At 39.6% G+C, this 17,003-nt stretch overlaps 1 protein-coding gene across 1 annotated transcript; it reads right to left on the bottom strand.

Moving 5' to 3' along the window:
- Nucleotides 1-52: 52 nt before the first annotated feature.
- Nucleotides 53-16,876, bottom strand: ORMDL2 (ORMDL sphingolipid biosynthesis regulator 2). The gene is made up of 4 exons (XM_089680268.1): nt 16,752-16,876; nt 9,454-9,628; nt 8,821-8,972; nt 53-4,988 (listed from the first exon to the last, which is right to left on the bottom strand). The coding sequence occupies exons 2-4, from the start codon at nt 9,625-9,627 to the stop codon at nt 4,853-4,855; spliced, it is 462 nt and encodes a 153-aa protein (XP_089536394.1). The 5' UTR covers nt 9,628; nt 16,752-16,876; the 3' UTR covers nt 53-4,852.
- Nucleotides 16,877-17,003: the final 127 nt, after the last annotated feature.

The raw sequence follows: 17,003 nt of genomic DNA, 5'->3' as shown, positions 1-17,003 counted from the left end.
TTGAAAGCTAATTAGATCTGTATGCAGTGCTATGAATGAAAAATCAGGCCAATTGTTTGTCACATTTATTGTTTTACGTTGCCAGAACATTACATTGGAATTATACATTTTTTTTTTATGTACAGACACTTACAGATTAGGCATCAAGAGATATGCCTGGAAAATAGAAGGCTTTGGTCTGTTTTTTTATTCCAGTTATTTTGGTACCCTATATAGTATATTCAGGAGCTTGCCTACATCTTAATAATATGTTAGTTAAGTGTGTGTTTCAGCAATATCTTCAGGAAGGACATGCAGAAGGGTGATGAGGCTTTCCTGCTGTGCATTCTGTGGCAGTCACATTAAGAATAACATCTACTGTGAACCAAGTATCAGTGTAAGCTTGGGCTAAATCAGGGCTTGAAAAATCTAAGGACTTGGGTAGCCAATGGACCAAAAAAAAAAAAAACACCTAGTTTCTTTTTCTTCTTTGCCCATTAGAGCCTGTTTCATGGCCCCTTCAAATGTATTTCCACTTTTGCAGCCAAATTGCTGTAACACCCAATTTATATTTGGTATATGTTATTCACAGGGTAGAATGTTGAAAAAATATTTTAAATTGCTGCTTACTTTTTTACATGCTCTACTCCTAAAACTATAAAACTGAACTTTTACCCCGATGTGTAATGTTAAGGGGGCAGGGAAGTTAATGTTCACAATGCATAACCCTGTCTGGACTGTGCCTGCTTATCTCCATTATCAATTGTAAACTAGATGTGTACACTGTCTGTCCTAACAAAGGGTTAAAGAGTTGAAAGCTTGGGTGACACATTGCAGGTAGTAAAAAAAACAAAAAACCCCATGCTGTCCCTATTCTTTACATTGCCATCAATTCTTAGCAATATAAATGGCCTATAAAGTCCTTTTGTATAAACTTTCTTCAAAGAAACAACTGGAAAGGTAAGAAATATTTTAATTATCTATATGGATGCTATGGGAATACAAACCTATAAATGGTTGCAGAAGTAAAAATACACTTTAAAAGCAAAGTTGAAAACAAGAAGCTGCTTCTGCTGACTTCTCTTTCTAAGATTCACACCCCAGGGCTGTCCCTGCTTGTTCCAAGACTAAAGCTGTTAGTGCTTAAAATTTACTTGTTCACCCCTGCAGAAAATGTGCCTATATCCAGCATGGTTCATTCTGTTAACTATAGTGGTGTACACAGAACAAAATTAGGTTTACTCTCCAGAACATGCAGCAAAATGCCCCAATCAACTCCCCACTATCACCAACGTGCATGTAATATTAGATCAGACGCTGACCATTACCACCATCTTACAATGACCATCTCAAGAAATCTAAGGTAAAGAGACACTGTCACCTCCCCAAAACCTCTGATACTCACCTTGCCAGCACTTCATTCTGTTGTGCCCATTGCAACCAGCAACAATACGCAGTGTTTCTGTGCCTGGGGGGAAAGCTCGACCTTCTTCCCTGTGACAATGCTTGGGTCTACCAACCAATTAGTAGGCATGTGTACTGTCACTTGATTGAGGGAATCATACCAGCCCTCTTCTTACGTTCCAACACCAGCTGGCACTAGGGATTTTCATGCTGAGACAAAAGAGGGTATCCGAGTGGAAGTTGCCATTTACAAAGACACTATCACTCTGCCCTGAATGGGCAAGGTGACAAATGTCTCTTTTAAGAACAGTGTTACATCTCTGAGTTAATAAAGCATATTCTCGCTCAGTAGTAGCTTTTTTTTTTTTGTATAATTGTCTTTACTTTCTATGCTCAGATATTCTCTCTTTTACCAATCCCCCAATTTAATTCTAGTATGTGCATGCAGTTCTAAGGAGCAGGTAAAGTCATAAAAAAAAAAAATCTAACTCTTAACAGATTAGCAAATAGAATGAATGATTCTTCTATGATTTCTAAGATCAACATGGTGCTGTGATAATGCTTACGCAGCAACAATGGAATGTGGAAAGACAAATGCAGATGTTGTAGGGCCTAGCTGTATTCAATTCTTATTATTCATAGAATAGTCCATAGGTACTTGGCCGGTACATAACTAGAACAAGAAAGGCAAGGATATATTAGAGCTTTTCATGCCAGCACTGTTTAAATAGCACCAAGACAAATTTCTCACAAAGCTGCTGCTTGCTGGATCATCTCCCTAAGCCCATTAAATACTCTAAATCCTGCCTGCCACAGCATGAGTTTTGTGGTCAAATTCTTAATGGATGGAATTAGGGGCATAAAACATTGATGACCCTAAGCCCTGTTCACATAGACTTTTCACCCTCTGCCAACAGCCATGTTTGTATATGAACAGTAATTGGTGATACTGTCAAATGAAAGAGCCAAACTTTTTTTTTATATATATATATTTTTTTTTTTTAAGACAAGGTATAGAGGGAGGGTGTTGATATGGAGCTCAGTAGCCTGCCAAGACATGATACACAATTTATAGAGGGAACTGTAACAGTAATTGTGCTAGCAGTTGAGAGGAGATTGTTTTCAGAAAGTCACAGCTGCCAGCATTCTGTGGGTATCAGACACTCATTAAAGATAACGGAAGCAAAGAGCAGGTTATTTGGTTTTCATGCTTTGGAACCATTGTTATCTTATAGTTATATGAAAGTGGTATGAAAAGAATTGCAAATACTGAGTTGCTTACCTATTGCCAGGAAACACAAAAGGTGCATGCAAAGCAGTCGAGCAAACTATCCCTTTGTATGTAGGCTTGGGGGAAACATTTTTTTATTTTGCATGCTGAATATGGTTACATCAAAAAAACTATATGAATAAATGCCAATTATCATTTTGTATTGGATAAGTATAAAGAAAGCATAATGACCGAAAACAATCAAATTTAAAGCAGTCTGTAAAGTCCCCCCCATCTTATTGTTGCAATGTGTGATATTACTACCCTTCCAGCGGGATTCCTAGGAAACAATGAATACTCCAGATCTCACAGAAATAAGCTCCAGCCCAGTGTAGTGTTACAAGATTTGGGCTGCTTTGCAGGATTCTGCTTGAAGGAGTGTGGTCAGATGTTACAGGCGCCAAGACATCACAGGTTGAAGACAGGGAAAGGTGAGTATATTGACTATCTTTACAGGTCCATTTTACATACTAGTTGGCAACAGAGGGGAAAGAGACCTAAACCTAACAAGAGGACCTTGCAGTCTATTTTTAGACTAGTTTCATACCTTTTAAATCACCCAGGTGTGAATGGGGGCTTTAAAACAACATTCATGTCATGGAAGGTGTAACTGGAATACATGATGTAAACAAATTTTTTTAATTTCATCTATGAGATCTGATTTGAGCTGAAGTGATGAATGAAAGTGGAGTTATAGATTAACCAGCATGAAAAGGGGAAAAAAAAAAAAAAAAGATATATATAATTTGTTTTATATTAACTTAATACTGTAAGGAATTTTTTTTTTTCCTGGGGCGGGAAACCTTACTGGATTCTAGGTTTATGAGTGACTGCTTTTTAGAACCTATGTTATGTCTGTCAGTTCTGTCTTTAAATTGTGTGTACTATATATAAAAAAAAAGGTGCAAGCTACAAAACTAAATGGACCAAAACATAAAGCCCTCGTGTCTAAAGAGGTAATTAAATGGGTACTTTGCACATTTCAGCACTGATGAGTGTCCTTGCCTTGGGAAAATTCAGAATTTTTGGGAAGAGTTGACTCAGATTTCAGCCAGACTGGTTTAGTCCTCAAATGAACAGCTGCATTACAATTTTGTCTACTTGCAAGATTCCTTCTTTCCAGAGTAAATGTGCTACCCTTAATGGGAATGCATTTGCCCAGCTTGAGATAGATGGTCTGGTAAACATAACAAGGTAAATGTCATTTAAAAGAAAAAAAAAGCTATTTGCATAAACTATGCTCATATAATTTAGCCTGTTCTGATATATATTATTAAATTTCTCTTCTTAGTTTAAGTGGTGAATTTATTATATATATCCTCCAGGGAAGAAGTAAAATTAAACACTGTGCTGCTGCAATCCAAACACCACAGTAAATGTGTGACAGTCAGAAATCTGATTTAATTTTCATTAAGCTTGAGTCAAGGCCTGCGCCCCACCTTCTCTCTCTAATTTTCCCAGAAGCGATTATGAACACACATCCTTTTTGCAGGAAGCACTTTACTACCACCATGCCAGTGGTAGCTAGGCAACTACTCAAGCCACAAAAGCAGCGGGAATGAAGGTTTAACCTACTTAATTAAAAAAAAAAAAAAAAAAGAACTAGGCCCAGAACACCACATTACCAGCAGCCCCTTCACTTTTCAATAGCAAGCTGGTATCCAGTGACATCTGAATAAAATCAAAATTCAGGAATTTAAATTCACTATTGACTGGATTGTACATTTAAACAGATGCTGAAATAGTTACTGCAGAATCAATAAAGGCTAACATCAATCTTTCACAGTAGCTGGAAAAAGACACTACCCTGATCACTATTAAAGAAGCATATTCTCCTTCCTTTATAACCCTTTTGAGCACAGCTGGTGATTATCACTGTACATTTTTCATCTGTCAGTAAAAACATGTTATGACTGATTGAACTAAATCAATTAAATGATTTTAAAGCACAAAAGGCATTGTCCAAGATGTATTGGGGTTTTGACATGCCACATCAGATAAGTTATCCATCTGCCCATTTTCAATGAGACCACTGTTAGAAAAGACAACTGCATAAAAGAAGAGTTGCTTTGCACACCAGGTAACACAGCCAGTTATCTTCAGCACAAGAATAAATATCAACTTTCCCAGCAAACTCTGCAGAGCAGACCAGGTCTTATCTGATCGGCAGAGGGCAGATATCTGGATCTCAAGTCCTCTTCAGTATTTGTTTATCCCAAATATCCTGACACCATGAAACTGCGGAAGTTTTGGAAGGAGGACGCTGATCAATGACAAAGTGTTGATAAGGAAATGGACTGCATCATATTTGGTATAAAAACTTGCAAGGAGATATCTGGAAAAAAAAAACAAAAAAAACAGGAGTTGCATGAGTCAGTTATACTGTATGAACGGCTTAGCAACCTTTATATGGGTATGTTTTCACTGGATATAAGGCGTTAATTGGGTTATTTGAGGTCACAATTGACTTCTGGGAAATAAGATTTGTACTTAGGAGAAATGACGCAAAGTGTTAATAAAGCCAGGACCCTGCACTCACTATATCTGGTTGCCCACAGTACATAGAAATGCAATTATTATTATAGTAAATATAAACTGCTAAATAACTATTCTCATCAGCAGTCTTTTGATTTCTATCAGTGTGAGGGCGAGTACTGGTTAATCTTGTAGGAGTTTTCATTCTCCTGACTGTCCTATGAGGCTGCATGACCCCTGGCCCTCTGTCTGGACGGTGATGATTGGCTCTGTACTAATCACATGCACCCTCCCAAAGGGAAAAAAAACCCCCTGTAGCCATACACACTAAACTGAGCATGTGCAGAGCATCTCCTAGAGCTCTGTACTATCAGCAGATGGATTGGGAACAGCAGAAGATCAAAGAAGATGGGATCAAACAACCTTTTACACAATGCAGAGGATTAACCCCTTTGGTTCTACAGTGAGTATTGTCACGGATCGCAAAATTGCCGCCACCAACATACGACGATCCCACGACCGCAATGTCTATTATGTCACGATCACGGCGTCAGATCCCAGATCTTCTCACCAAAACTCGTGACCGAAGGGCTAGCTGACCTAAAACCGCGATGTGATGTGCGTAACAATGCCACACCCAGCTGTACCCTGCACAACGATTTTCCAGCTAATGGATACAGACCGACGTGCCAGCAGCCTGGATTGATTGTTACAGGGTCAGGTTAATTAGGCAATTACCATTCACACTGCCACCACCTCATTTTTATTCAGAGAGGAAACTCAACGTTCAGCTATAACACTGTAATGGTTGATATAATCGACTGCATAACCCGGTCATAATACATGCCTGTTATACAGAGGGTTAAAACAAACAGTAGCGTCTCTTTAAAGGCAGGGATTCGTAAATTGCAATTAAGAGCTATAGAAAAACAGTTCAAACACTTTCAGAAAGAGATTTATTACTAAAAGGGTCAAACAGGTGCAATAAAAATATTTACAGAGAAGATGTAACTAAGATATACACATATACAGAAAACCGCACAGCAAAGAGATAACGGAGAAGTTAAAGGGTTAAGTTACTTGCCATTAAGCCTTGGATGTAAACAGATCACGTTTCAGAGGGAAAGGCACAGGTCTCCCAAGGTGGTATATTGATGTTAAAATGGGAGATATCTTCAACTTAACTTCTCTTAGGCTTGACAGCCTGTTTAAGTTTCCCAGCAGGGGGTCGCTCTGAAGTAGAGGACCAATCCCCTGTTTAGGGAGGAATCGTCAGGCGGAGCCCTAAACTGGAGCCAACATCTTTCATAACTCATATTCTGGTCCATAACCTTCCATCTGCACCAGGGACCTCCCACCCGCGGGTAGATTATTATGCAGACAATTCTGAGGATTGACCAGATAGGAATTATTAAGTTGTATGCTACACGGTTCGTGACATCTATTTCTCTGCTTTCCCGTGCGCCCGAGATAAGGCGAGTGACCCATCCAACTGTTCGCCTGCTCATCGTCCATCCGATATGTTCGGCTTTTATGTATGTCTCTCATATTCCAAGATATGAGACATAGGGGAAAAATGGATCTTTTAAAAATGTTAGCTGGTGTGGGCTTCTTGGGAATGCCTTGAACTCCTGGGATGGCTCAGTTTTCTTTTTACGAGGTGTGAAATTACACAGGTTCTTTGGACAGTGCCTCACCACGTGGCTCCCTGCGGGGATCTGGCCTGTGACACTTAACACACACATCTGTCACTGTGCCTCTCAGGAAGGGAGGGAGGGGGGGGGGGGGGGGGGAAGGAGAATGAGGGAATAACATGGCTACTCTTAACAAAATGGCGGACTGTGTCAGGCTCTGGCGCGCACGTTTGCGACAAGCATGTTTTACTGCATACACAGACTGATTTTACTGTCGTGGGTTTAGTAACACTTAAACCTGCCTATACACTAACAGATTTCTTTTGTTCAGCCTGTGGCCTGAATAAAACTAACAGAGTCCTCCTTCCACACAACCCTCGACCCAAATTCCTGTCAGTCTACTGTATTCTGACAGCCAGAGCTAGTGGAATACCCAAACAGTGCCTGCAACTGATTAGAGTTTCATTCAGGACCATTAAATGCTATTTTTGCCTTATAAAATTGTAATTCAAGGCTGGAACTAAGCGTAAAACTGCCCCCTCCCCCTTCTAACACCTATATTAACTACCCTGTAAAAGGAAGATGCATATACTTACCTATTCTGAGGATGCTCCAGTCAGGTCATGTGATCTCCCCAGGGGCTGGCTTCAGGGCAGAGGAGAGAGAACATATAACTGATGGAATGCCTGGACAGTGGCGTCACCCATATGCTTACCATGGGGCATCTGTTGTCAGCTGTCCCTTCTTTGCCCTGAAGCCAGCTGCTGGAAGTTGACCAGGGTGCCCTGGAAATAAGTAATTATGCAGATATTTCTTCTACAGCGTAGTTAGTATAGGGGGCAGTGGGAGCAGTTTTAAGTTCAGTTCTAGCCTTGAATTCCACTTTATGGTTCTACTGAGTAAACTGGAAATGCATAAAACATGTTTTAATTCACTTTTTACCACACACCATGCAGTTTGTGTTATGACATGAAATTGCATCTTGCATAAACAGGCAGTGTAAACAGACACTTAGCAACAATGGTAAAATCCAGAGTTGGACTTTCCAGCAACTAATCTCAGGAGTCTTCCAGCTCAGCACATGAGAAGCAGGCTCCTTCACAGACACAGCCCGCTCTTCTCTATGGACAGTCGGATGGGAACAGACTGGCTGTCATTTTACACCAGCCTGCCCTCCGATCCTATCAAATGCAGGGGAATTGATCGCTCCTGTTTGTTTTGGCTGGATCAGACTGGAGACAAGCAGGTGTAAATGGACACAAGTCCATTTACATCTACTGCTCCAAAGAGAAGAATGAGGGGTCCGATTGGGTATGCCTGAAAAATGGACAAGTGGACTCGATTGGTCCGTTTGCGTGAAAAGGAGCATTTCTCTTTGTGCAGGAAAACGTGTCAGAAGCGATTCATTATGATAGCAATGAAACAAAACAGCAGACAGAAATGACACACAATTCTCTTAATTGAGACAAGTACATATAGAGATATGCTTTGTTTATATTTCATGTCTGAGGTTTACAACTGCTTTAATTGAAATGTTACTTTGCCAACCTATCCAGTACAGCAAGGACTGCAACATGTTTATAGATCTACCATTATTACTATACTCAATAGGGGCAGGTAAAACTGAAGCAGCAATCTTTTATTCACTTAGGAAACCTGATTTTTTTTTTTTAGTTGTTACCCACCGTGAAACTTACACCCCACATTCTAGAATGCAAGTGCTATGTACTGCTGTGCATACTTTACAGTCTGACAATCCCTACTCTGATATGCCCAAAACATGCACACCTTTGCTGGTCACAATCAACCATGTGCTAAATGCTAATCTACTCTTTCGTGGTTTTATCCAGAAGTTATTAGAAGTAATCGGAGGGCTAAAGGTGAGGCATTACGACAGGAAGATCAACTAAAACAAAACTATACATACCTTTAAAAAAAAAAAAGTTAGTAATTATAGTTGTTTAGCAGAAGAGACTCCATATGTCCTTTCTGGCCTGCTAACATTTTTTCCCCTACTGACTGTAGAGTAGCATAAACAGCACAAAAACAATGACTTACAAAACAATTGGGGTTATGGTGAGGAACTTGCGAGAAGATGTAAACTGGATTCCATAATCCATTTGCTCCCAGTGAGTGAGAAGTCGTGCTTTGCCCTGGTCAGGGGTTTCAAATGGAGTCCCCTTCACCGTGTGCAGAAACAGGTACATAACCTGTCAGAAAAATTTACAAGAAAAGATTACAAATGTACCAAGAAATGTGGACATGGGCAGGCATAAACAAATATTCTGATTATAGTTTTACTAACTGAAAAACAAATAACTCAGCACCCAGCTCCACTAGCCAGCTAAAGGGACCCAAATGAAAACATTTTTGTTTTTTTATTGGCTTATACATTGGTAGGAAAGGGACCCCAACAAGAGGGGCAACATTCCAACACTGCCATTGCCACAACATTCCTAAGCACTGAAAGGCTTTTTTTTTTAACCTCAGTATAGTTTTTCCCAAATATTACAATAAAACCTAACTGTTGCCTTCTCGATCTATAAAAAAAAAAAAACCTTATTAGAGATAAAAACTTTAAATTGCAGAAAGGCTCAAAATCAAAACAAAAAGAAAAAAAATACAGAGTTTACCCCAAATGTACTTCTATATATTAAAAATGATAAAGTACATTTAAAAGTAATAACTTACAAGGTTGTGAATGACATTAGTCAGGGTCCAGACAACAGGAACACTGAAGAAGGGAAAGCTTAGGAGGATTATGTGAAGAAAACCCACGAGAATAATGTAAGCCAGCCATATTCCTCGACTGTTCAACACCCGTGTGTTGGGGTTCACTTCACTATGAGCCACCCCAACATTCATTCTGAAAGACAAAAGGGTTATTTGAACTTGTTATATATCCTTACAAACACATATAAAAGCAGAAATAAGTCCAATATGTAGTGGGAGTTGTAAAATACACACCTAAATGCCCACAAATAGTAATGAATGCACTGTGCAGTCAAATGGGACACTTTGATACTGTATAATAAATAACAATGATGCAGTTGTGGCGATAACCGACTACCTTTGTTTGGCGATATACATTCATTGGTACTTATCTCTGGTATCACTGTTCTCAAGAGGAGGTGATTTTCTGATGTGAGGTGTACATTCTGAATATGCTGATCAGCACCCTTTTTAGTCCATTCACACTTCCTGCAGCTCAGCAACTATCTGTCCCTATAGATATACAGACAGATGTCTGCAGGAGCCTGACATTGCACCATCATCCACTGACTGTGGGTGCAATGCCCTGCAGGCTCCTGAGAAAAAAATGCACTTTTTTTTGTTGCAAAAACATGCATTTATTTATTGCACAAAGATGAACATATTCTTTAAAATTCTCTTTCAGTCACTGTTCTCCTCTACCTGGGGGAGACACTAGTGCTGAGCTAGAAAACTCAGATCACCCAACATGCTCCAAATAGGAACTCCCAAGGATGTGACCTGTAGGAAACAATTACTTCTCTTTGTAAGGTTGACCATAGAGGAGCAGATCACATAGGCAAAGTCATCTTTCTTTTGAAACAATCAAAGCATCCAGTCTATGGCACTTTAATGATCCAGAGGCTGGAGACAACTGGCCAACCACAGAGCTACTCAGAGATCACTCACCTGTCCCTACAGCTGGGCCAGCAAGGTGCCACACTGCTGCTCTGACTGGTGAGGGAAACTATGTAGCATTACAGTCAGCAAGAAAGTAACTGTGTAGAAACAGATCATTTGTCTACTTAGAGATCCAGTTGGTGTAAAGGATCGCTAGTCAGACATTGGCCTGAAACACAATTATGACAGTGGCTCTTAACCTGAGGAAAAATGTTGAGTGTATTGTCTATCCTCATGGAAAAAGGCAACAAGACTGGTCACACAAGATATTTTGGCACAATAGAAATTTAGGGTAGAAACTGATCCTTCCCTCACAATTTTAAGTATAACTAAAGGCAAAGTATAATTAAGAGCAGGGTGGATAAAAATCAATGATAAAAAAAAAAAAAAAAAAAAAAAAAAAAAAAAATCGATTTTTTTTTAATTTAAATTGGATTTTTTTTATTTAAAATCGGATTTTTTTTTAAATAAAATGCTTTTTGAGGAAAATATATTACCATCCAAAGGTTATTCCATCATGAAATAAAGATTAGTTTTTTAATTATGTAGAATAAGGCTGTATATGTTTAATTTTTTTGGTAAATAAATTCCATGAATCCATTCACAATGTCATGCTCTTCCAGAGGTTTTTGTAAGATTATTTGGCAGTTTCTCTGCCTACAAGATATCATCACAGATGCTTGGTTTACTTTTGCAGTTCTCAAAACTGAATTTGACTCAGCGGAGATCTCAAGCCTCTTCTTCACAGCAAAAATGTTATAACATGAACAGAGTTAAGAAAAAGACCTTAATCCTAACTTCTACAAACCTATGAATACAGAATCAAACCCTTCAGTGCTAAGTTTCAAGAAGTTCAGTGAATAGAATAGAAACAATATTTTTCTGATTGTTTGGAGTGGAATAGATCTGCTCAAGAAGAAAGTGAAACTAAGTGTGAGGAGGAAGGGGCTGACAGTCTAAGTTTCATAAAATATATATATTTTGTTTAGCCAAATTAGTTAACAAACATGGATGTTTAAGCAAATAACATATGCTGGAATGGTATTGTTTCAGTTGAATAAATCTATTTAAATTGTTATTAAGGTAATTATTATTTTTCTCCTTCCTAAGTACAACAGAAAAGTTGTCCAAATATATTAAACTGGGGATAAAAAAACGAATATGAAAAGTTGTTATTCTAAAAATCTTCATCTACTTGCATATTAAAGTTATACCAGCAAGAATTAGTCTTTATGTAGAAAACTAGGATTTAAATCAAGCCTTACTGACTAGTGATTTAAATCAAATCCACCCTGGTTAAGAGTGGCGGCGCTCATTGATTTTCTTGATGGATGGCTAAATACATTAGAGAGCCAATAAGGAGCAATCAAAGTTGCTTATTAAATAATGTTCAACCCAAGGAGTCCAGACACATTAGAATGCATTTAGCCCTTGAGGATCCCAGCCATTTTTTCCTTTAGGTCATTTTGTGTTTCACCTGTGTGATCTTAGGGATGGAAGACCACTACAATTTGGTAAGCACCTGTTTAGCCACAGTGAAAAGGAACATTAAGGGGCACAACTGGGTTTCAGATTTAGATTTTAACTATGGTCAAAATAAAAAAATGACATATATGATACTGTTTGCCAGTAGCATTAACAGAGCAATCTTTGTTTTTCCGCCGTAGCAGTGTATTACCTGGTGATCTGGCCAGTAAGTCTGTTGTTTTTCAACTACCTTTAAGAGACCAAGCTGTCCAGCAAAGGTGGTATTTACAGACTTGAGACAAATCATTTAACAGTGACAGGGGTACTTACAATTGTCAGCTTTTATAGTTTTATAAAACCTTTATCCAAAAAGGTTATTATTATTATTATTCAGGATTTTTATAGTGCCAACAATTTACGCAGAGCTTTACAATATAAAGGGGGACAGTACAATTACAATACAGAAGGAATAGGAGGACCCTGCCCATGGAACTTACAATCTAAAGGGAGGGGGAGGTGGTACAAAAGGTAATAGCTGTGGGGGATGATCTGATGGAGGTGACTCAAGTACAGTTCTTAGGTAGAGGTGGGGTAGAATTCCCTGAATAGAGTTTTCAAGGATCGCCTAATGGTGGACAGGGTAGAAGCTGACCGGACATATACTGGGGCAGGGAATTCCAGAGGATGGGATAGGCTCTTGAGAAGTCCTGGAGGCAAGTGTAGGAGGAGGTAACAAGGGAACTGACGAGCAGGAGGTCTTAGGAGGAACAGAGTGGATGCTTTGAACAATATCTGCAGATGAGGTTGGTGATGTATTTGGGGGTGATGTTGTGGATGGCTTTGTATGTAAAAAAAAAAAAAAAAACTATTGCTAAAACAGCTTAATAAGTGTTAGATGGAGTCCAGCTTTACATTGTTAGTCACTTATGTAAAGTCTGCCTAAATCTACTAGTCCATCTAACACTACCCTCTCCATTGATTGGCAATGCTGCTGTCCAAAGTGGATATGTTGCTCCTCCAAAGATAGGAGTTGTGTATCTGGCTGATCAACAGGTGAAAATAAAGGAGTAAAAGCCTAAAAAAAAGAAAACTAAATGCAGGCATCACATCCAATGATTGACAAGTAATATATTACTTTTCTTTTGTTTAAGTACACTTTAACAGAGCCTCACTGGGGTTTTTGGGGTGCCTATTCCCAAGAGTCAGTGTACATGCTATAAAAACAAACTGACATAAAACATAAAATTATTTAATGGCGTATCGTGTCTCTTCTGAAATAAAAAGCCTGCCTGCTCACAATCACTTATTTAAAAAAAAAAAAAAAGTTCCACTCTCAAGTCAACTTTATACTATAAGGTCCCAGCAAGATGATTCAGCACAGAGCAAATACATCTTCATGTGAGATTTGGGATTCTAAGCATTCCCAGGATCTTGCTGGAAGAATTATGGCATCACCTTCTTATCGGTGTTGTGTGAGGAAGCCAGGGGTATGGTATTTGTTAAAGCTTTAATGCTGCAAATTGTATACGGTGGAGAAGGGTAATGTAATGAACCAGACCTGCACTTTAATACAAGGTCTGTTTAACCACTTACCCATTGGGCACTTGTACCCCCTTCGTGCGCAGGCCAATTTTCAGCTTTCATTGCTGTAGCACTTTGAATGACAATTGACCGGTCATGCAACATTGTACCTATATGAAATTTTTATCATTTTTTTCCACACAAATAGAGCTTTATTTTGGTCGTATTTAATTACCACTGGGTGTTTTCTTTTTTGCATAATAGACAAAAAATAGCAAAAAATTTGAAGAAAAAAAAAAAAAGTTTTGTTTCTATTATAAAATTTGTAAACAGGTAATTTTTCTCCTTCACTGATGTGCGTTGATGAGGCTGCACTGACAGGCAGCACTGATAGGCGGCACTCCTGGGCACTGATCAGCAGTACCCTGATGATCAGTGCAGATGTCCTCTGTGTCATTTGCCAGTTATCGGCAGTACTTTCCTCACACTGTGGCAGCATGAGGAAAGTGCAACCGATTACCGGCAACTGTATTTACTCGGTGATCTGCTGTGTCATTGTACGTGCGGAGTGTGTGCCACTAAGGACGCGTGGGAGGACGTCATATGACGCCCTGCCAGAAATGGACAACCGCGCTGTAGCCGTTATTTGGCTATAGCGCGGTTGGCAAGTAGTTAACCACTTCAACCCCTTAAGAAGTACTCTTACATCCTCCGGTTGAAGTGGTATATCAGGAAGATGCCTCCACATGCAGGCATCATTCCGGTATCAAACTTTTCAGCTGGTGATGACTTTCATGTTGAATTGATTGGAGTGGCTTTACAGTTGCTCAATCACTTCTACAGGGCGCCCTGCTGCCTTTACCAGGCTCCCCCATCCAATTGAGGTGCTCAGAACTGGCGCTGCTTGGTATTTTCTTGGACTGAGCAGAGAGTAATGCAGGACATACATGGGTCAAATTCTGAACGAATTGTCTTTAGAAAATCAGAATTTTTTTTCTGTAATCCGATAATGCCACCATTGATTTCAAAATATGACCAACCTAGCTTTCAATTTCACTTCATATTGCTACAGAAAATTTTCGTGGCCAAGAATTTTCTTCTCTTTCCAGGCCACAGCTCATTTCTTTTTTAATTACATTTCTTGCAGGTTTCTCCCATCATTTATTAGAAATTAGTTAGTTTTTAAAAAAATTTCCAACGTGCCCGATCACACAAATTCCATGGTTGCTTGAAAACCGGCCGTTGCTGTGGCCCACTAATGGTGCGAAATTTGAACGAAAATTTTTAGAAAAGATTTTCGAAATGAAAATTCTTTCATAATTCGACCCACATATGGCCAGCTTAAGGTACATCTATACCCGCCTCCCCTATGTGATGTAAGAAACTGGAAGCGACGAGTACTTCATCACTTCTGGTTTCAGTTTGATTTTTACAAGCTGTTAGTGGCTTGTAAAGCATTTGATCAAATCAATCTCAGTTTGATCAGATACTTTCAGAGCAGAAAACAGATCTGGGGTCTAAAAGACCTCAAATCTCTCCATAAAGAGAACCTGTCAATTGTATTACTATCACAAGGGATGTTATTCATTTCTAGTGATAGCAATAAAGTTGATAAAAAAAAAATAAAGGGATAGTGTAAAAAAAAAAGTTTTAAATAAAATAAATAATAAAAATTAAAGCACTCCTGTTCCCTCATGCAAATGTGAACGCTGATGTAAACATGTGAGGTATCACTGCAAATGCTAGGGTGAGAGCAATAATTGTAGCACCAGGCCTCCCGTGTACCTCTAAACTGCCAACCTATAAAGGCTTTTACAGCATTGCCTATCTAGATCGTCATTCCATGGGGGATATTCAATTTTACAGCATGATGTTTGGTATCTATTTGGTGTAACATCATCTTTTATATTTAACCAAACAATTAGTTATTGTATCGTGTTTGTGTGCTCTAAAATTCATTAAACAATGTTTTTCCTAAAAATGTACAATTTTAACAATGGCTGTACGAATATCTTGAAACATAACAAAATTGCAACAACCACCATTTTAGTCCTTCGGGTCTCTGCTTTGAACAAACATATATAATGTTTGGGGTTTCTAAGTAATTTTCTTACATAAAATGCTGCTTTTTTACATGCATGTGAGAAGTGTTAGAATTGGCCTTTGGTTAAAGTAGTTAAATGTATGCAGGCCTGATGATTGGACAGTGAAGCAAACTGGTGAGCTCCTCCTGATTTCTCCTCCTGTCAGCCTGCCCCTTGTCACTATATTTGCATGCAGCACACCTGATTGACTCCTAGGCCTGCTTCTCTCCCACCCCCAGTCTGAGTGCTGCTGTACAGGGGGCCACATGAGAGGGACATTATTATTCTACAGGATTTATATAGCGCCAACAGTTTGTGCAGCTCTTTACAAAATGAAGGTAGACATTACAGTTACAATACAATTTGGTACAAGAGGAAACAGAGGGCCCGGCTCATTAGAGCTTACAATCTAGGAGGAAGGGTTGAGTGATACAAAAGGTAATAGCTGTGGAGGGGTGAGCTGATAAAGGAAATAAATGGCAGTTTACTAGGTAGAAGCAGGATAGGCTTCTTTAAAGAGAAAGGTTATCAGGGATTGTCTAAAGGTGGATAGATTAGGAGATAGCCAGACAGATTGGGGTAGGGAGTTTCATAGGATGGGAGATGCTCAAGAGAAGTCGTGGAGGCAAGAATGGGAGGAGGTGACATGGGAACTAGAGAGCAGAAGCTCTTGAGAGGATCGAAGAGAGCGGTTTGGTTATTTTGAGACCAGGTCAGTGATGTAGCTGGGGGCAGAGTTGTGGATGGCTTTGTAAGTTAGTATTTTGAATTGTATTCGTTGGGCGAGTGGAAGCCAGTGGAGGGATTGGCAGATGGGGGTAGCAGACACTGAACAGTTGGTAAGGTGAATGAGCCTGGCAGCAGTATTCATGATGGACTGGAGCGGGGATAGCCTATGTAAAGGTAAGCCAATGAGGAGAGACTCAAGTCAAATCCAGGTTGTATGAATCCCATACATGTACGATTCAGAGCTGGACCATTCTGTGCATGTTCTATCTTTCTGGAGTTCAGCTGTACGTCATGATCTATTGGTAAACACAGAGCGGAGTCAGTGTGTACTCTGTAGATGTACCTGGGGGTTAACATTAAACAAAGGACATCCTAGGAGGCCCCGTGATAGAGGCCCGGCGCCTTCTCTGCAATGGAAACATTGAGGGTGGCCAGTCGCAGGAAACAACCCTTTGCACTATGGGCCTCTTATACAGAGTAATACCAGACACCACACTCTACAGAACACCTACAACATCACCCACCAACACCGTTTACCTGTAGCTAGGGCCTCCGCCTGTCACCGGTCTCCAGGAAACGCCGCCACTTCCGCTACCAAAGGTCCAGGGCGGATCACAAGTGACGACATTCCGCACGTAACATGGCACCCAGCCCTATTACTGCAATCCCAATGAGGTTCCTGACCCTAACAAAGATGGCGACGAGGATTTGACGTATTTATCGTGCGCTGAACTCTGATTGGTTCCCGTGTCCTTCCTACCCTTTTCTCTGTTTGGCTCAGACTCACTA

Source organism: Staurois parvus, unplaced genomic scaffold (assembly GCF_062004578.1).
Source record: "Staurois parvus isolate SC_StPar_1 unplaced genomic scaffold, SC_StPar_1.0 ptg000017l, whole genome shotgun sequence".
NCBI classification, from domain to species: Eukaryota; Metazoa; Chordata; class Amphibia; order Anura; family Ranidae; genus Staurois; species Staurois parvus.
This window is presented reverse-complemented; position numbering and strand designations above follow the sequence as displayed.

Bases quoted from the DNA above. Each gene is read 5' to 3' on its own strand.
- ORMDL2 (XM_089680268.1), bottom strand. From the start codon at position 9,627: ATGAATGTTGGGGTGGCTCATAGTGAAGTGAACCCCAACACACGGGTG. The intron at 8,973-9,453 runs GTAAGTTATTAC...TTTTTCTGACAG, and splicing joins CTAATGTCATTCACAACCTT to GTTATGTACCTGTTTCTGCA. The intron at 4,989-8,820 runs GTAAGTCATTGT...TTTTTTTTCCAG, and splicing joins ACCATAACCCCAATTGTTTT to ATATCTCCTTGCAAGTTTTT.